Source organism: Polyodon spathula, chromosome 19 (genome assembly GCF_017654505.1).
Source record: "Polyodon spathula isolate WHYD16114869_AA chromosome 19, ASM1765450v1, whole genome shotgun sequence".
In the NCBI taxonomy this organism is placed as follows: Eukaryota; Metazoa; Chordata; class Actinopteri; order Acipenseriformes; family Polyodontidae; genus Polyodon; species Polyodon spathula.
Genome location: NC_054552.1, coordinates 8,148,663 through 8,170,500, shown reverse-complemented (window position 1 = coordinate 8,170,500; position 21,838 = coordinate 8,148,663). Strand labels below are relative to the sequence as shown.

Sequence of the window (21,838 nt, the reverse complement as noted above, 5' to 3'; positions counted from 1 at the left end):
AACGTATTGTTTTTGTTTACATAGGTCACCTGGAAGTGGTTTATATGATAACCTCCAGCAGTATGATATCCCCTATCCTGAAGCCATATTTGAGATCAACTATTTCCACCATAACCCAAAGCCATTTTTCGCCCTGGCTAAAGAGCTTTACCCTGGCAATTACAAACCCAGTTACGCCCACTACTTCATTTGACTCCTGCACGGCAAGGGGCTTCTGCAACGCATCTACACCCAGAACATTGATGGACTGGAGAGATGTAAGCATTCAAGGGTGCTGGAACTAGGGGTGCTGGGGTGTGGCAGCACTCCCTTGGCTTTGCATGGCTTCCATCATATACAGGGGTTACAGTTTAGTTCAATGGCTTTCAGCACCCCCACTGTAGAAATTGTTCCAGTGCCACTGTAAACATTCTGCATTCACCTGTAGAAGAGAGTGTTAATTGGTCTTTGGTTAATGTAGACTTGTATACTGTAAATGTCAAATATCCTCCACCAAATCTGACCCAGATTAAATTCAGACCTGTGTTAATTCTCATTCCTGTCATAGACCATTTTCCACCACAAATGCAATTTATAACTCCAGGGGATTTCAAACAGTGTATCAAGTAGTATTTCTGAAGAAGTAGAGTATATCAAGGTTTATTTTGGTGATATCTGTTAATAGGGTCAGCTGAATATGTACTTGCCTTCAGTTTTCACTTATCATGTGATGAGATTTTGTGGAATGCAAAATGCCAACAATATTTCTACATGAACAGATCAATGTATACCAAGGTCAGAAAGAGAATGTCAATCTTTTTATTGCCTATATTATTATTATTATTATTATTATTATTATTTAGTCATTTAGCAGATGCTTTTATCCAAAGCGACTTAAAGAGACTAGGGGGTAAACTGTGCATCACAGCTGCAATAGAACAATAGAACCTCGGTTTTGTGTCTTATCCAAAGGATGGAGCACAAAAGGGTTAAATGACTTGCTCAGTCACACACATGAAACAGCGGCTGAGCTCGGTTTGAACCTGGAAACTCCAGGTAACAAGCCCCTTCTTTAACCACTGGACCATCAAGCCTCTTATATTTGAATGCCTTGTAAAATGCTAATTTCTTGTAGTGGCAGGTATTCCTTCCACTAAACGTGGAGGCCCATGGAACGTTTGCTACGGCGACCTGCACCATGTGCCGAACATTATACCCCAGAGAACACTTAAGAGTAGGTGATTTGTCAACATCCAATTGCTTACTGCAATAAAGTAGTTAGTAGTATTATAATAATAATAATATATGGTAAACTCTTATTTGAATATCAAGGTAACAGTCTGTAACAGTTTTATTATTGTTTGCTATCTAAGACAGATTATAGTAAAGGCTATAAACTGTCAAAAATAAAAATAAATAAAACAAAAAGGGTTGTCAGATTTCACATTTAAAAAAGAGCTACATTAACCTCAATAGAGTCAGCGAAACCAAATAAATTCACAAACCTCTGCAGGAACCAGTGGACAATCTGTTAACAAGTAAAATCTCTCAGAAGAGCAAAAATGTGTCAGCTACTATGTATTATAGTAAAGAAAAATAACTGCATTTCTTTTATGTTGGGTTTTGTGAATATAGCCCGGTGCCCGTTCTTGACTTCATACTGTATTTTTTTCTTCTGCAGGCTGATATACTTGAGAGTAAAGTCCCCAAATGCCCCACCTGTAAAGGTGTCATCAAACCAGACGTTGTGTTCTTTGGAGAGGAGCTCCCACAGTGCTTCTTCCTGTATCTAACAGCCTTCCCTCCAGCAGACCTGCTTGTCGTCATGGGAACCTCCCTGGAGGTAATGAGGCTAGGGAAGAGCATGATTTACTAGTACTGGCAGGGCAAGCAGTTTTAGTAACCAAGGGTTTAAAATGAATTCACCTACCCTTTAACCAGCTTTCCTTTTTTGTAGCCAGGTTCAAATAGATCTCAATAAGTGATCCCTTTCAGAGGAAGTAGTTCAGTACAATCACAACTGTAGTTAATGTTATATCACTGCTATATTGTAAGTTACTGACCTGAAGATGAAGGTGTTACAGTGTCAATGTAGTTCATGTTTAAACTGTTGATTTGTGTCGAGCACATGTGTTATAGAATGTCCAGGTTCCTTTTTTGTTCAGGTTGAACCCTTTGCCAGCTTGGCAGGCACTGTGCGGAACTCCGTGTCCCAGGTTCTCGTCAATCGAGACCTGGTGGGACCCTTTGTCTATCGAGCTCCCAGACAGTGTTGGAGCTAGGCGACGTGGTGAGTGGAGTGGAGAGGTTTGCTGATAAACTGGGCTGGAAAGAGGAGCTGAACAAACTCGTTGTGGTGGAAACTGATAAGGTGTGGTTATGTCACAGCTTTCAGATTGTGTTGCTCTTTCCTTATCAAACAAAAGTAATATTAGGAAGCCAGTAGTATCACCAGACTATGTCATTCATACTCTAAGTACCAACATGAATTCAGAAATATTCAGGCATTTTGGTGACGTGAATGGTTTTTCCACAGTGGCTTTGAATGAGCACTGAATGCTGCTTTTTCTTTTACAGCTGGAGATTAATAAGGAACAATGAAGACTTAACAGCTTTTCTGCATTGCGAATATTTGGTATATAGGAAATGTTTGGATTTTTATGTCATAAGAAAATACACTAAAACTCACCTGGATTAATACTGAAGTAAATCAGGAGGTACTAACTAAACACATGCATCAAAAACCTGTGTGGCAACTGTTCGGAGCCACAGTTTGATAAGCTGTGAGATTATATTTTTAATTAAGAATGAAATACATTACTTTAATAAACCTATAAATAAATACATATATAAATAAATACTTTGATTAAAGCAAGATAGTTTCATGGTGTGACTGTAAATAGTTACATGATTGACAATGGCCCTTTCCAATTTAAGCAGCCTGGTCTTATCTGTGGTATTGTTATTAAAATGTGTTTAGACGTGTTTAGGCTAACAGATCAGGCATGTCTGTAAAGCCTGGCTTTAAAGCATGATGTTTTTGCAAGTTTAGTTGGATGAGAAGTTTGGGCTCAAACATTTTTCCCTACAACCTGCCTATACACATTGTGATGAATGTTTGAAAGTTATGCAGAATTATAATATGCAGAAATCAATGAAATGCTGCTCTTACTCCTTAAAATAGAAGAGGCTTGTTATTTAAAGAAGACACAACCGATGGTATCTTTAAATGATGGTGCCTTCATTAATGTCACATTCCAGCACCATCTAGACTTGTAACAATGTGAGTCGTAGATGTTACTGCATAACCAGGCTAATTCGACCCCAACTGGCAGACCCCTACAGAAACAGTATTTTATACTATATAAGTAGGGCTTCTGATTTTCGGTTTTAACCGATAAAAACAATAAAACTCCCAGTGCAGTTGGGCAGTGTCCCTCCTTCCTGACTTGTAGCTAATCATTGATTCGTTTTGAATACTTTAAACCCATCCCAACTACTAAGTGGCAGCAAATTCTACATTTCTATTAGATTACGATGAGGAGTAGAGACTCGTTCATGGGATTTAAAGCTATATTACAGTTATTAGGGAGGATTTAAAACAAAATTGCAAATTGTGACAAAATGTAAAAGAAATACCTAGAAACACAAAAAACCCAGAAGAATGTTCCAGTGACCATAAGGATTTAGTTGAAGAAGACAGCAAAGGAAAAAGGTACAACTTAAGTGTGCAAGCACTGCCGAGTTACTATACATATTGTGGCAGAAAAACAAAACAAAAAAAAACAGCCAAGCATTTTGGAAAGTAACCAAAAACAATAATTTCATACAGTATACAAAATGCAAAAGCCCCAGAAAACGTACTAGTACTTAATTGTTCCTGGAAAACTGAAGGCTGTAAATCCAGTGCCTTGTGCAAATGTTTTATTACCCTATGAATACATTTGCAAAGTATTTAATTGTTCTATTAACGTAGTGACCCTTATCTCATACATCTCCAATTTAATTCTGCATGAAAGTGGGCCCATAATATAAAACTGATCATGTGAAACTAAAGTAAGGAGCATTAAAAAAAGCAGTCTACAATAACATAAAAAAGCAGGAAAACAAGTTGTAAATGATTTTAAAATATTTATTAATAATAATAATAATAATAATAATAATAATAATAATAATAATAATAATATAATAATCACATTAAATGTTACGAGTATAACTGAATTCAAATTAATATTAATAATAAATGAAATGAGGATATACATTGTTTTTCCATATGAATAATGCCACAGCCCCTATAACAAAAGCAATGCATGGAAGTTGGTTGCCAACTTCTCCCAGCTATAGCTCGCTGAGGAGATGAGACTACTGCCTGATTCCAGCAGCCTGAGAGTTCACACTTTAGGTTGGTCAGTCTCTCCACCAGTCTTGCAAGGTTCCTTGAGCGCACTGTACTTGGCAACATTCAGATAAACCACTACAAATTTGCAAGATAGTGACAAAATTCCACTGAAACTTGCAAAAAAAAAACAAACAAAAAAAAAAAAAAAAAAAAAAAAAAAACAATGGTACGCAGCTCAACCAGTCAAAACTGTGGATACTCTAGCAGCTAGCAACTCCCTTATAGCTGAAGCCCTTGCTGGGAGGATGAGTTGGGAATTGACTTCTTTTACATGCAGTGCACTAACGATAGTCAGGATGATTAGCTACAAAAAAAAAAAAAAAAAAGAGTTGGATTTGCAGTTATTAAGCTTTGCGGTGTAGAGGAAGAAAGATGTTGCCTTAAAAAAATCTTGCCGGAATGGTTTGCACACTGTACAGCTGTAGAGACATTGAACCAGACAAAACAGCAAGTAAACTAACTGAGAAAAGAGTCTTCGTGCAACCTCTATCAACTGTACACAGCACCCTCCCTAAATAGAAACAAACTAAACACTCTTGCCGTCATTTACTCAGCGTCCGAGTCAGAGCCTGAAGACGACCTCTGTTCTGAAAGTCCTTGCATAGCTGATTCCAAACTCGCTAGTTTCCCATCAGGCCCCACCGTCATGGGCTGAATCACTTGATCCCTACAATGAGAAATGGAAACCGGTTACTGAAGGACCAATTCGACTCATCAGGCAAAAAATAATCACCCAGTAGGAAAGAACGGTACCATTCTTTGCATATTTGTTTCTGTATGATAGAAATTAAATGATCGGTTGACCAAGGATGACAAATAAACAGAAACACCTAAGATACACACTGTGTAAATGGGCTGCAATCATCAGTCCAGTGCTAACCAGTTACTGCAGGTGATTCCCACAACTCTGTTCTAGTTTAGTGAACGCGTATCCATATAAAAACACGCCACCTGTTTGAAGAGTTTTGAGGAGCTGCCATATGGCGAATCCCTATTGTGATTCAGGAAGCCTCGCTATTCGTAACCATTTGATAGCAGGGTTGGGTACTCATTAGGGGTGACCCTTCTGGAGATCAGAAAGAAATTTATCCCATGAATAAACAAACTGCTCAAAGGTCTTCCGTTGCAATGTGTCAACAAATTGGTTATGCCTTGAAGCCTTCTGCTAGTTTCAAAGAAGCATATACAGTGAAAGCATCATTGAAGAACCTCTTTCCCTTACCATAGTGCTGTATGCATCTCTGCAGTGTCTTTTTAATGCCAATTATTCTGATATTTTATACATGTGTACTGTACTGCAGCGCAGAGTGGGAAAAAGTTCATTCAAACAATAGGGAGCCATTTGCACTGATCATGACAGTCTGTCTGTCTGATCACAATTACTCTTACAACATTTGGTTCTTTATATAGATATCATTAGAGCCAGTGTGTGTTTCAAGAGACTTTGTGCTGTTTACTTAGCTGTCAGATTCAGGCCCCCCATTTCTCAACCCCCTCCTCTGACCCTCTCCAAAGCTAATTTCCACCCTGCAGCTTTAACATTAATGATGCATTAGGCTGGGATGCCAGGGGGATTATAACCAGCTGAGAGCTTCAAGAGCTCTAAGCAACCAGTGCTCCCTATCTTTCACCCATGCTGTCAGTTACAGGCTGACAGCTATCTCTCAGTTCAACTCTACCCATGCTGGGAAACATTAATATTAAAATGATTAAATCTTAAGAGAGGGTGCTTGGTGACAGTAGCCCTGAGCAGTCCATAGCCACAAAAACACAATTCAGTCTTGGCACTAGGCATCTTTGCTGGTACCTTTGCTCACGTCTTACATGTTTCTTAACAGGAACAGTAGTACCTATTGGGTAGGCTTGAGGCCTTGGGGACAATTTGAAGTTCACATTTGTTATTCCACTTTTGTTATTCCTGCTCTGTGAATTCAACAGCTTTCACCAGCACCACAAAAATACTACTAAAGTGCGTTATACTGTACAGCATGAGTAACTACAGCACAACTGTTTGCTTAATAGTATAAAAAGCTAACTTCCAGTCAGTCTGAGGTAGGTTGTAAAGTGGGAGCCTGCTTAGCTGGGGCCTACATTATGGGTAATCAATGAGGTGTGTTTCTAAGGTGATGAGAGATACATCGATAGATGGATTGTTCTTGCTAGTCCCGCCTCCACTGAAGTGGAGCCTGGCAGTAAGCTGAGACCTGCAAAGAGCTGGAACTGGCAGGGAACACCAGAGCAGTACTTCAAATTTACAGACACACGCAAACACACAGCCCTCAGAGCAACCTGGAGACTGCTGACCACACAACGAGCTTCACCTCAGACACATCACAAACCTTTTCAAAGAATTCTTTGCATGTTCTTTATTTTTTAGCTAGGACCGGATCAGGAGTCAACAACATTTTGTGGAACCTCATTTCAGATCATTACAGTGGAGCCCATTTACCCACCTGCTGTCATTTTAGCACAACAACAACAAAATAGTAAGTGCTGCCACCTACCTGGACATTTTGTCGAACATATTCACTAACTTCATTGCTTCGTTCTCCTTCTGCTCTTCTGTCATCCCCTCCATTGGATTAGGTAGCTTGTCCTCCACACGGCCCGTTACAGGGTTAATGCTACAAAGACAACAGGAAAAGACACTCTTGTGTGTGTGGTTTATTGGGCCTCTGGCCTCTGTGCAGTAGTGCAATAACTACTGCAGCCTCTCCTTACACTCTTCAGCCATTAACAGAAAAAGGTTTTATCATCAAAGTACAGTTGAACCCTATAATATGAATAAAGCATATTGAGAGCCAATTATTTTAATACATTTATCATGCACTTAAACATTAAGAAAAAAAAAACACCTTAAATATAGTCCAACAATGGACAACAACATTATTTTTTATATGACACTTATTGCTTAAGTTGGTCTTGGTCGCTGCAGTGAACAATATCAAGATGTATGTTCTCTACTTAGTTCAAGATGTCTTTCTTAAATCAGTCTGGCAGTTGTGGAGGTTTGTCATTTTAGCTAAATTTCAAAAACTTCAAAAATTGTTAGGTCAACAAAAATATAAATGACTGAAAAAAAATAAGGTAAAGGCAATCTCTAACAAGATATATGTTGAAATATGGATGCAAAGGGAATTACTGGATACATGATCTATTTTTGTTTTTTTATTTATTGTACCCTTAGGCTGTGGGGAAATTCTTCTTGCATTGCACAGGGACATTTCTTCTAGATCTTGGTGTTCTAGTCTCATGCAGATTACCCAGGATTAACAATCTGCTTTAATCAGATTGTTTTCAATCCACTGATATAAATAAACAATTGTAAATCTGTTCCGGGACAGACACACCAACACCATGCAGCACTAACGACAACAGCTCAACCAGCTATCCGGTATATCTCTAACTATGTACATATCTGTAGCTATATGTGTACAGTACTTTCTACACAGTATGTGTATCAGTCCATGCAGTGACACACATACAGCTGAAAAGAAACTTCATCCAGTAGACACCCCAGCCAACCATCACCCAATTTGATACAGAACAGCAAACTTATGCAAAAGCATGTTCTCTTGACATATCACAGCCTTGCTGTTTAAGGTTACTCCGTGTTCCCTAATACCAGAAGTGTAATGGCCTTGTTCTTTTCTTAAAGCAAACTTTTCGATTGTTGGCCATCCTTATTGGGAATAACCAAAAACAAATCAGGCACCTTCCACTACACACAATTACTTATAAACACTATATTAAGAGTTTAACATTTAATAAAACACATTACAATGCTTTATATAAAAGGCATTATACAGCAATATTAATTATGATTCATGTTAAAATACAGATACAGTGAGAATTATCACAAGTTACTGAGGAACGCTGGTCCATAATTCAGTCCTGTAACTGTAGGGTAGTATTGCTAAGATATGTTGAATTTAGATATGCGAATGCTTTATAAATATGTAAAAAGTTTTATTTTTGTGGGGAAGCGTTTGAGCAAACGCTGGTCATGCTAATGCAATCCTGCACACCCAGGCCTACTTTTTTAGATGTCCAGTGAAAGGGATCGGTGGCCGCTTACTTTGGTTTGGCTTCTTTGTACTCCTCTGTGTCCGTGTCCTCGTCCTCCGAGTACCTGCCCTTCCCTCTCCCGCCACACATGAGGCCCCTCGCCGCCAGCAGGCCCGCCGCGTTTCCGTACCCAGTGTACTTCACAAACCTGGAAACTGGGTGTAACGGACAGACAGACAGACAGAGCGCTTCACACACTGCTCACCAGCCACCAGCATAACTGCTCCTTCGATCTGCTGAACTTAATCGATGGTTTCATTTTGGATAACACTGCACGGCACTTACATAAAAACAACCACATTAATAAAACTGTATGCTGTTGTGACTCCTGTGGTTATTTTCCTCTGGCAATAGCTTGGAATACAGTAGGTGTTCTCACAATTTAGGCTCTGCACAGTGGCATACTTATTACTGTCTTTGGGAATACAACTTGCACTGTGAGTTGCTGATCGTTGGATAATGTAAACTTATAACGGCAAACTGTTTTCTCAAACTGGATGTACTGTCGAAGTAGTATTTCGATAATAAAAAAATGTGCAACCTGGCATGGGGCTCCACTCACCGCTTTCCTTGCAGAGGACGAAGAGCAGCTCGGCAGCGCAGTGCTTGACGTCTGTGTCGATGTGAGTCATGAGGCGCACCAGCTTATTCCGCAGGGAGCTCCCCACTTCAGGGCGATTCTTCACGTCCCGCAGAGGCGGAAGGATCTGAAAGAACACAAAGCCCATGTGAACTGCACCAGGGCCCCAGGTCATAGACAGCGACACTGCATCTTTGACACGATTTTCAGTTGTTTCAGAATTGCTGGCTGAAATTGCACTTCCAATCAATGCTATTTTGTTCAATTACAGTAAGTCACAATTACGCTGCACTAATTACAATTATAATTACACTTACACTAAAAAGTAGCAAAACAACTACACACATTAACATGTTTATTTATTCTAACTAAGCAAGCAATAATCAGTAACTTCTATTTTTTTTTTTCAAACAAATGAGGTCACCAAAAGTGGTTGAAAACAGAATAATGATTGAACGACAAATAAATCCGTAATGGAACTGTAATGGATAAATTATATGGTATAATTCCAATTCCAATTATGCAGACGTGCCAAGGTTCAACTAGAAGCACAATTACAATGTCATTGTCATCGCAATTCATTCCAAATTGCACAGTTACAATTGGAATTGCCCGTAGGTCTGAGATTGAATAAGCATGTTAGTTAGATACATCTCCCTCCGCAGCTGTAACTACACACATGAATCTGTCAGTCCCATGAAAGAGGAGTCACCTTCATCCGCAGGAACTTCCTGGTCTCCCTGTGGACCCGGGCGCTCTCAGTCAGCAGGTTCAAGGAGGGAGTCAGGGTCTCTTTCAGTTTGTGCTCCTAGGATTCACAAAAGGAATGCATGTAGTTTATCATTTCCTCCAGAATTGTTCTAAATAGCGCTAAGCAGTTGTTTATCACCTGAGACTCTATTTCAATTTCATTTATTAAGGGCAGTAAAGGCTTTGGCTGGACAACTGAGCCTATCCGTACTTTATAAAACGCAAGAGTGTGATACATGGCCAGCCTAGCCCACATTTAAAAAAATCAAGAATTGACAAATAAACCATGCATGGTAATATCTTTTACTGCTACATTAGCTTCAATGACAATTAGACTGCCAGTAATCCAGCAATAAATATAGCGCTGGTTCCTCAATTATCCCATTTACCCAGCAGAGATTTGCATCGTCTGTATTAAAAAACGCCAGCTGCTATTTGTTTTTTGAAAAAAAAAAAACAACCCAGAGCCCAAAGCGGCTTCATATAGTACAAACAACTGTAGCAGATACATTGAATAAACAACGCAAATCCTTGTAGACTTCAGTTTTAAAAAACATGGACATTTTCGCCAGCATCATGGGCTGATGCTTGGTAACTATACATGCATGTATAATGTATACACATGTAATTTTCTAGCAATAACCTTATGTTCTTGTACATGCAGACCATAGAACAGTTAACATGCTGATGTCTAAAGGGTTGAATCACCAGCAGCCTGAAGAAACTAAGCTAATTCAGCTGTAGCACTGGCTTTTATAAATGCCCCATAAATGCAGTGTTATTTTGGCCAAACAGACCTCTCTAGAAAGTACGCAATACTATTTGTTTTATTACATTTCCATGTGCAATGAATGGTCAGTAATGGCAGGTTATAGCAATGAATTTCAGTGGTATAAAGATGTAGTATTCAAACATTATAGAATGAAATACAATACTCAACCATTCACTGTTACTAAGTGTATACCATACCATACTATACAATAATCAACGACATACCATTATATCTCATTTACATTTTGATTTGCTCAAGAGATGCACTCACCCGGTCGAGCCTCCGGTCCATGAAGTCTAGTAGCATACTGACCGCATCCATATTCACCCCCATGTACTCAATAGAGCCCTGCTGGACCTTCGGGGTGAGGAGCACGTCCAGACACATCAGAGGCAGGTTCCCCAGCAAGTTCACCGTGTGACTGAAACAGCAAAGGCACATGCCTGGCTTCATACAACAGGGGCAGGAGGAGACTGGCTTAGCACAAGGGTAGACAACATTCCCCACAAGTTCTCAGAGGCTTTCTCGAGTGTTTTCTATAATCTGACTTTGAAATGTGTCTGAAAAGCCTACAGTAGAATATTTTAACTATCTTTTTTTGTGGTTTTAAGTGGAGTTGCCTTTCCTGTACTACAATAGCAGTGTGCAGGTTTGAGAGTAGTTATCTTTTCTAGACCTGTAGACAGGTTATACAAGTTTAGAAATGATGAATGCATTTAGTGATTATTTGGTTGTCGCCTCTCCCATTCATATAGCTTTGCACATTCAATGTTGTGCAGCAAGCAAAAACACAAATGTCTCTTAGGACTTATGTAATTTAATACTTCATACAGACAGAGTGATGCAATTTTAAATTACAAACAATTTGACAGTTGCTTGAATGTATCAAAGGCTTAACATTAAAGGGAATTATACAATGCAGTTTCATTTCAATTCAAACGTCTGTTACCTGTGGAACTCCTCTGTCCTATCTTCTCCATCTGCTTTGCTCATTAGGCAGAAGCGCAGGATGGCACCGAGATGCCTGTAAAGAGCGGCTTCTTCCTGCAAATAAAAAGGGAAGTTTCAGTTTTTTTTATTCAACCAACAAGGAGTTTTCTGGCAAATTTCCAGTTGATCATGCAAGTAGTATGCTTTAACATAAGCATACCCTACCCTACCTTACCCTTCACTACCCTTTCCTCACCTCGTCCACGTCGCGGCGGTTGGTGTCGAAGGTGATGTTGAAGAGGATCTTGAGGATCTCCATGCTGCGCTCGGTTTCCTGGCGGGGCAGGGGCAGGTCCTCGTCTCCTTTGTCTGCTCGTGCCACCTCGAAGGTGTCAAGCCAGCGCAGGCCCAGGGTGCTCTCCAGGGCGTCGGACAGCAGACTGACCCCCCGCAGCTCGTGAGCCAGCTGGCCGCGCACGTCCACCCTCAGCGCCGTGAACAGGAAGGTCAGCCGCAGGTCGAAGAAGCGCACCTCGTGGCTCCAGTGCCGGTCGTTGTAGAGCTTGAGTCGCTCGGTGAGGCCCACGATGAGCCGCTGCTCGGCCCCCACCTCCTGTGCGCTCGGGCTGTTGAAGACGATGTTGCACAGGCACTTGAGGGCCTCCACGATCACCTCCAGGTCTGGGATCTCAGAGGTGACGCCCTCGCTGTGCTCGATGCCCGCGTGCCGGCCCAGGGTCTGAATAGCCTGCTGGGTGGCGAACGGCTCCAAGCAGTTCTTGTCCCGGGACAGAATCCGGATGGTTTCCAGGCAGGCTAGCTGACAGGGCGGCTGCAGGTCCCTCTCCAGGAACTGGATCACCAGCTTCCCCAACCGCTAGGGATCAGAAACCAAAACACTGTAAATCCACCCACAACTTCAAAACGCTTAATCATGAACCAAAACATCAAATGTCTGTTTCTACTCGAGCGATGCACCAGGCGCTACACTATCCTACCCACTATTATGGCTATTGTATCATTGTTTGTCCAGTCAGTGTATCCGAATGGATAAGGAATGCAAATACCTGATTTGGAATACCCTCTAGAAGGGTGCAAGCTCCTCACAGAAGAAAGAGATGCTGTAAACACTTGGTAGACACTGTCGATTACCCTCTTTACTCACAGTCTAATGGGATTATTGGAAGGGTTCCTTTTAAGTAGGCATCACATCCATAGATGTAAAAGGGCTTTTAATGATACTCAGATGTTTCTATCATGTGTCAGGTCTATTTTATTCAGGATCAATGGACAGAGCTTTTTCCAGGGATAGTGTATCCATTGGAGAATAAAATACTTTTAAACAGTTTAATGGTGTTTCATTGAGGTTGGCTTTCCTGGCCCAGCTCTGCCTAGCTTCTGATATCCCATGACGATATCTGAATGGTAAGGCTAGGTTGAAATGATTGTGTTAGATCAGAACCTGCTAGGGTCTGGCTATAGTGATCTATAAAATAGTGCATAGTAAATACCAAAAAAATAACAGTTTTGTTTCCTTTCTGATTCCTCAGTGTTGTTGTCTACATGCAATCTTCTGTATTTTGATCATTAAGTTTAGTCCTTGACAACACACTGGGGTAACTTTGACTATACCACACTGCCAGTAAAACTGGTGGGGATAAGATTATAATCTCTCTTCCTGTAGTGTTTAATATAATATTTATGTGTTACAGAACTTTTATCTCCCACAATTTTTTAAAATATAACTAGCCATAATCTCATTTTTCCATTGTGTTTAATCTGATATGCTAAATTTTCTACAAACAGTAGCACTGAATGGTTTTGTAATATACCCTGCCCTTCAAAACAAATAGCCAGTGCAGTCTTTTGCATAAAAAATTGTATTTGTAAGCCCCCAATCGCATTACTGCTCTCCCTCCTTCATTTGAGGTCTGATCCTCCACTCAGTACCGATGGCAAAGCACTGCAGGGAAGATGAATAATACAAGCCTCTGAAAATAGAGGATATTTTATAATTGAAATTGATTTAAACTGTGATTTAAATCATGAGCTCATAAACACAGATTCAAATGTAAGGAAACACAAACAGGTGAGACAGAATTCAGTACTTGGAAATGTCTCTACTCTGTGTCTTTTACGGTATTAAGCTGCTCCATTAAAAAAAAAAAAAAAAAAAAAAAAATCTTATTGTCTCCTTACTGTTTCATGATGTTTGTGATCATTCACTCCACATATCTAGCAAAGGCATGACCAGCCGGTCTTTTCAGAAGTAAGAGTCAGCAACATGCTGGCAAAACATATCTGTGTACAAGGTGCTTACTCAGAGATTTTGGCTGCTCTAGGTAACATTACATATGTCTACGGCAGGCAACTAGAAGTTAGAAGAAATTTTGTAGGCATTTCATTGATGGCTAACATCAGAAAAATGTAAATAAATAAATAAATACATTTAAAAAAAAAACTATTTTAAGCTACTTAGTCTTAAAGGATGACCTCAAAACGCATCAGATTTAACATCAGAATAAAAACACTTAAACAAACAAACAAAAAAAAACAGTAATTCTTTCCTTCCACTTCTTTCTATTCTATTGTGGAAAACCTTCTAATACCTTCGAGTGCTTGTCAGCGAAGTGAATCTTAGCAGGGAGTTATACATGGATTAGCATAATGATTTATACAAGCCAGAGACTTTGTGTGCCCATTTCCCAATTATCTTTCAATTCCTTCCAAACATTTTAATAAAAACGCAGCCAAGTACAGAATTTGGTAACCCTAAAAACGCAGTTCACCTTTTAAAAATACCTCTAATATCCAGTTGCGTATGTTAATCTTCACCATGCCCGATGGTAAAGTTCATGCTGTTTGTCTCATTGGGTATAGCGCTACCCCATATTAGTATTGCTAACCCAAAATGCAAATGAACACAACCCAACACATTAACCGATGGACCTCTGGCAAGCATCATTTACACATGCTGCTACCAACTGATGGAAACTGATCAATGCTCATTTTATCATTAGTCTAAAAGAGACAATTCAGCTCTTAGCAGGACAGAATGGATTCAGTTACAGATATAACAAAAATAATTTTAAAAAGGAGCTTTTGGGAATTGAGTTTTCTTTATAACAAGCAGCCCAGTTTAGCCATGTTCAATAAAAGAAAACAAGAAAGCAGGAGATTAATACAATTACTGTACCATTGCAAAGCTGAAACACATTTTTTTTTTCACAACCTCCAAAGCTCTATGCTTTGTTGTTGTTGTTGTAGTTGTTTAAACACCATTTCTGGGTTAACACACTTGCGGTGTAAAGGAAAAAAAAAACTGTGAGATTACTTTGTCTTGGATAATAAAGCAACTACATTGTAGTATAACGTCTCCCTCTGAGATGCAATATTTTCACATATTCGATGGAGCCAGTTAAGAGGGATATGTCAGGTTCTACTGTAATTGTTTCAGATATAATGTAGGAAATACAGGCTGCCAATGCTTAAAATACATGGGACACCAAGGGACCTGATGAAGGCTAAAAGATTTAAAAAAAAAAAAAAAAAAAAAAAAAAAAAACAGAACTCGGGTTTCCTAAGATTTCTAAAAGTGCCTGCACATATAATACAATTTAACAAATGAAACTTTAAATTAGAAATTCAGCATCAAGTACAGGGACAACTCTGGACAATTCACAACAGCATGTTCTAGTTGCAGATCGGCTGTGTGTTATATATCAAAGGTCTGACAACTACCGGGGGGGGGGGGGGGGGGGGTCTGCGGTTTTGTCTATACAGATCTTTGTAATTAAACCAGGCCACACAGCACAGCACATTGGTTAACGGGTAAGGAAATTGGGGTCCGTTGCACACCCATGTTAATAGCATGCCACTGCGCACAGCAAGCCTCCGAAAAAGACAAAACAATTAAGCAGGAAAGCCTGTCGCCACTGAGGCTGTATAGATTAGCTGTTTACAACTCTGACCCTCGGGATTCACACGTATGCAGACACATCTGTATTCCAGCCTAACAAAAGCAGATAATGCATTGCACTGTCTTCCAGGTGATACAGTATCTGCTGGGAACACAATTCAGTATCTGTGAGGTACCTGGCATTAATCTACATCTACAAGCATCAGTTTATTACTTGTGCAGTATCCCATGTTAAAAACAACATTGGGGGTGTGAAGGAGGAAGAAGCAATGAGAATGATAACTGAATCCGTTCAAAAGGTAGGTTTTCATCAATGATTGAGTATCTTGACCACATGTACCATTGGAAAATGTGACATAACAGATTTAACTGACTCGTATTGAAATCAGGAAATTTAACACTTTGGGTCAAGATATTCATAAAGGTTGCTTTTGAGCATAAGTCAATGTTTACAAAGTTTTAGCTACTACAGAATTCCTGTTATGGAGGCTGCTAGGCCTTCTGGAAAAAACTTAGCCAAGAGTTGCAGAAGCCGTCACATTGAGGAACAGAATCCAGCTGGAGAAATTGCAAATGGTTTTTCTCTGGAAAACTGTATTTACTTTTATTTTCATTGTTTGATTGTTTTTTTAATAAATGTTTTTGATCTACTAAACAAAGGTTTTGGATAAATCCCAAATGAAACTGTATAATCAGGCTAATACTATTAATGAACACACTTCCATACCATCCACTCATTGCAATCTTGACAGCTCTCATCTAATGTTTCCATAAAGCTTAAAACAAAAGCAAAAAGGAGATTTAAGGTGTCAACTAATGCTGTGGCTTCATCTACTATTAACACAAGGCCTTAATGCACAAAACTACTTAAGAGTTCTACAGAGGCTTCAGGGCAATTTGGACAACAGCTTGTACCAGTCAGTCAGTCACCTATCAAAAAATGTGCATGCAGTATATGGCTACACTGGCTGTGTACATAACTTTAAGATTAATCGGGTAACACATTTACTATGCAGAATTACAATTAAATAAAACTGTCATGCTCCGTTTGAAGGTGTTGCGTTAATTACAGTAAAAAGAAAAACAATGTCAGGGTTTTTATACTGACTGACTGACTGACTGACAATTTTGGGAAGCATAACACTGCAACAGAGCTTATATAACCAATAGCCAAATGCTACTGTAATACTGATTAATGCCTAAATGTCAAGGATGTCTACTGAAATGAACAGAGACATTATGATGCTATGTACCACACAGCTGGAACAATCTAGACTCCCAAACTCATTCTTACCAACTGATCATAGAGAATTGAACACTGAGGCCCAAATTTATAAAGAGGAAAAACCGACCGCAAAAAGCCACATATTGTGTTCAGAATGGCCGCACTCATTGTCAAAATAACAACCTATTTTATGACTAATTAGGTAAAGCAGGAGATTCCGCAATCAAGCAATTTAAATACCCCTCACCACAATTAGCAGTGGAGAATTACACACCTCTCACAATAAATAGCGGGTGTGAGTCAACCCTGCGAGTGTAGGCTACACATTCCAAAAGAAAATGAATGGCACACAGACCTCAGCTTGGTACTAGCCATGGTGATGAGGATGCTCAGAAGCGAAAAACTGAAATTTACCAATATGGAACTGGAGATTTTGGTAAAAGCAGTACTTGTAACACATGAAGATGTACTACAGGCTCGAAATATATCACCAGGACAAATTAATAAAATATGGAATGTGCGGTGGCTTCTTAAACAAATACACCTCTTCAAGTTTGTAGCAGGTTGCTTATACATTACGACAAATCTTCTAGTTACTGTGCTTCACATATTAGTTCAACTTCTTATTTCATATAGAATAATTCCAGGCGTATAGACTTTTCAAACTTCAGAAACAATATGTTTTATTTACTTACATCCATGCCAGTCAAACGGGTGGATAATCTTTCCATTGTTGTACAGCAACATGTTCAGCAACAATACAGCTGCATTTTCAGTTTAACTACGACTTATATCGTCTTAAAGTCTTACGCAGTTACAACTCTCCTATTTCTTATGTTTGTCTGTATTTCTTACTCTATGTATGATTTTAAACCATATCTGTAATATATATATGGTCGAAAAACTTTACTTGCTCTAGCTACAAACTAACTGCGTCAAGTGTCCCTCTGCCCTTTTTCTTTTTTTACTCGAATTTAACAATACCGCCTGACCCAGTATTGTTAAATACCAGAATGTCATATTACAAAAAAATAATTCTATAGGCATTACTAAAATAATGGTGGAGGATGAGCCCTCACTGTATATGAGACTTTTTCTTTTATGCGGCTTGGAATATGGTTCCATCTTTTCTTAATCTCCTCCACTGTTCTGTTAATAATGCCTACACTCTAGAAGTAAAGGCTCTCGTTAGAACCTTGCTTTGCCACTGTGGGGAGACCTTTTTAGGGGCTTCTGAGAACCTTTTTTAATGGATTCTATATTCTCTATTTGCAGACTTTCTGTTTTGTCATGTAAGCTATGAAACATGTACTAAAAATTGGAGTTTGCAAAACAATACGGTACCGGTATTACAAACCTTAATTTACAAACTGACTTTGACCAGAAGGGTTAAAAAATGAGCTTTTTGCAAAATGTTTTTAAATGTTTCTTTGTCCTTGAAAACAATGTCTCCTTCTTGCTGCAGACAAGTCTCCCACATCACCTTGCCTTTTATATAGCCTACTGTCTGACTGCGGAAAATGCTTAAAATAATCACACAAATACGAGGCCCGCAATTACCGGCAGCTGTAATAAATTAGACGGAATATTTAATAGACCTCATTTGCAAAATCCCCTCCCAATTTTAGCGGTTTAATTCAGAAATGCCTCAGAATTACATATGCATCAAGGGCTAAAGCGCACAGAGTCATTGCCCCCGCAAATTGCGTATTAACTGCGTGTTTATGCTATTGCGTGTGCTTTATAAATTCAATCCAAGAATTCAGAACCCTCAGCATCTGTTTTACAGTCATAAAACATGCACAATCCTTTCATAAATATGGGCCTCAGTCTTTAAAGTTTCATTTTTAAATGGATATTTATAGATTGAGACTCAAAAGCCATTACCTTTTGACTTGGCTGATACTTTCTGCAGGCCTTGTAAGGCGCTTTCAAGTCAATACTATTAGAAAAGTTAATGAAGTGAGATCTACAATTAGCGGACTAATTTAATATACTTTCTTGTTTATTTTTCCCCAAGTATTTGGCTATTGCAGGTATTTTTTCACAACTAAATCTTGTTTTCATAAACAATTAGTTCATGAAAACTACAATACCTGTTTTAATGTATCTTCCTAATACAAAAGCATGCAAAAAAGAAACAGAAGTTAATACCTATACCTTCTTCTGGAAGATATATTTCAGCATAGAGACAGTTATATTGTGGTGTTTTCTTGTCACTTCTGAAAAAGTAAACCTTTTGTTGAATATAAAAACTCTATGGTATCCAGGCCTGGATTTTAGTAAACCTATATACAGTAGTTTCTAATACCGTGGTTTCCATGGTAACCTGCCAAGTGGGAGCAGGAGCAAGAGGCCTGTTGTTTTTTTCTGGGTTGGTACATATCTAAAGGTAAAGGCACTCAGATTTGTTTATTGTATTCCATTAACAAAATGTGTGTGGGAAGACTTTTAAATAAAATGACAAATATAGTCACTTACCTGCCTTTCTACTCTTCCATCACCATCAAAAGTGAAACACTGGCATTTCTTAATAAAAAAAAAAGAATATACACATGTTAACTGGCATGATGATTTACAGATTGAAAGAGCCACACAGACACATCCACTACAGTATGGGACACAAGCACATTGGTGTCTGCAAGCTATAAGAAAAGCTATATAGCTTATAGCAAGTGTGTACGTTCTGGCTATAAAAAATCTTTGTGCTCCATCTTACATATCTCATACCTTGTAAAGCACTTTGTAATGGTGGTCCACTATGAAAAATAAAGATTATGATTATTGCTAGTATATAGCTAATGTGACCATTGTCACTTACATAATTGGCTTGGCTTTGCTGATGTCTATTCAAACCTCAATTACTTAATCCAATTGTGAAGATACTGCACAAGTCTGACAGCTTCCTGTATAAAAAGATTGGCTCTTTTAATCTAGTTTGTCGTCTGCTTGGTTAAATCTTGCTATTTGAGAAAATATCTTTATCGTTCATTTCTTACTGTTACTTTACTGACATGGTCTGGTTTACAGCTGTACTCTTTACTGAAAATATCTGTATTGTTCATTTCTTACTGGTTTACAGCTGTATTCTTTACTGACAAGTGAAAAAAAATACTAATACTTTATTATTCTAATATAATTGGGAGATATAGTGTAATGATTTTAAATATGGGTACATGTATTATTAATAAACAATTTGTTAATCAATGCATTGATTCTGATCTAAAAAAGTTGTTTTAATGCACTTAATGTTCTTCTAAGCTTCTGCAAATAAATAGTAAAATAAATAATAAAAAATGTAAGCCCTCGCTTTCAAAATAGATTTCATCTGTTTAAATACTGGCTACAGAACAGTTAAATGGAAATCAGACTTGTTTATTTACAATAAAAAAAAAAAAAAAAAAAAAAAAAACTGTGTACAAAGTGATTAAACTAAACTTAACTAAACCAATGTATGTGCTTTCCACAGCATATCATATCAACTAAATATTCTTTCTTTTCTGTTCTCTCTGTTCCATATGGCTTAGGATAGCTGATTGTTGACTAATAAATTTTACTTTTGCTAAGTATTAGATTATATTAATCTATATTATTTCCAATATCTACATTACAATTTCCATTCAAAATAAAAGTTGCTAGACAATCAGCATGTTTACAATTTATTATTATTATTATTATTATTATTATTATTATTATTATTATTATTATATATATTGTTCAATGATGTACTACATAGTTTCCCACAAATAATTGACTTAAATAATAATTATAATTATTATTATTATAATATATTATTATTTATTATAACATAGTTTGGACCTGGAACTGTCAGTAATTATGCAGCGTCGTTTTATAAAGTATAATTTATTACGTTTATTATTATAATAACACATATATAAGAATAATTAATAACACATATATAAAAATACATTTACATCTACAGAGCTTTCTAGTTTTGATGGGTTATTTTTAAAGCATTAAAATAATTTGCATGCCCAACCCCCACCGTAACCCTGACCACATCAATGCTATTAAAGACCATTCAGCGTTGGGTGTTGACGTCATCATCAGCTCAAGATCACCCTATTTGTTGCACAGAAAACAGTAATACGAAGCTCATAATAAAAACAGACACGGACAAAATGTATCCTCCGTGTTCAAACAATCTACAGTGTCTGAAAAACAACGTGTTATCACACACAGACATGCGTTTATATATATTTTTTTATATATAAACAAAACATCAACAAGGTGCATACAAATAAAATATGCCATTAACTCACCTCTTTATTGAACGCTTGCAGTGCCATCATAGCAGCATCCTGGTACCCGGCTTCGACAGTTTCAATGACTGCGCTCAGATCCATTTTCATTGCTTGTTAGGAATGCAGTGCTTTGCACAGCGAACCTGACAACCATACACAGTACGCGCTGGATTGTAATTTACTGAAACGACTCACGTCTTCAATCCCACTTTCAACTCTGATCACTGGAGCTCAAAATCCACTGGATGACAAGAGTAACGGAGACTCGCCTACCCCTTGCTTGTGGGAGTTGTAGTTTGAATTTGTTAAAATACTGCTTTGACGCTTGGTGGAAGCAGCAAAAGCAAAAAACAACAACAAAAAAAAAAAAAAACACCCTAAATTTGCATTGTACTTAAATTTACATATAATAACACGCCCCCTTAAAGAGGTAGCATTGATACATTTTTATTTCCACATGTCGAAAATTGAATGCATAGAATATTGTATTAAATAACCACGAATCTGTTGTTCTTGAAATTAAAACAACAAACAAAATGTGAATATTAATGTTTGATTTAATTTTAAAATTGTGTGGTTAAACTGCGCGCGCACATCCACACACACGCACATCTTCTTCTTCTTCTTCTTCTTCTTCTTCTTCTTCTTCTTCTTCTTATTATTTCAGTCATATTGAATTACATGGGCTAAGGTATCTTTTTAAGGTCAAATGTTTCAACCAAAAACAGGTGTCAGCCTTTCAAAATAGGTCTTTAAAACTAATGTACATATATGTAATCTTTTATCAAGAGATCAAAAACGACCTTTAGCTGGTAATATATGTAAGCGCATCACAAAGCAGTTCAAAACAGAATCAAAATTCAACACTACATACAGATACGTTTGCAAATTAAGCAACAGTGTACCGTACTCAGTTCGGTTTGTTTGCATTGGTCTGCCTGGAGTTTATCT

The 21,838-nt window shown here is 38.1% G+C and overlaps 1 protein-coding gene and 1 pseudogene across 1 annotated transcript; one reads left to right on the top strand and one right to left on the bottom strand.

Annotated features, from left to right (window-relative positions):
* The window catches only part of LOC121294774, a 2,842-nt pseudogene extending 406 nt beyond the window's left edge, over nt 1–2,436 (top strand).
* A 1,744-nt stretch (nt 2,437–4,180) lies between these two features.
* LOC121295082 (synembryn-A-like) lies at nt 4,181–21,245 on the bottom strand. Its single transcript, XM_041219400.1, has 10 exons — nt 20,906–21,245; nt 19,104–19,151; nt 11,735–12,355; nt 11,498–11,592; nt 10,819–10,969; nt 9,739–9,834; nt 9,009–9,153; nt 8,457–8,601; nt 6,883–7,002; nt 4,181–5,045 (listed from the first exon to the last, which is right to left on the bottom strand). The coding sequence occupies exons 1-10, from the start codon at nt 20,993–20,995 to the stop codon at nt 4,925–4,927; spliced, it is 1,632 nt and encodes a 543-aa protein (XP_041075334.1). The 5' UTR covers nt 20,996–21,245; the 3' UTR covers nt 4,181–4,924.
* Nucleotides 21,246–21,838: the final 593 nt, after the last annotated feature.

Excerpts from the sequence above, each read along its gene's own strand:
- LOC121295082 (XM_041219400.1), bottom strand. The coding sequence starts at position 20,995 with ATGAAAATGGATCTGAGCGCAGTCATTGAAACTGTCGAAGCCGGGTAC. Across the intron at positions 12,356-19,103 it reads ATGGAAGAGTAGAAAGGCAG|CGGTTGGGGAAGCTGGTGAT; the intron begins GTAAGTGACTAT and ends TCTGATCCCTAG. Across the intron at positions 8,602-9,008 it reads CGTCCTCTGCAAGGAAAGCG|TTTCCAGGTTTGTGAAGTAC; the intron begins GTGAGTGGAGCC and ends CGTTACACCCAG.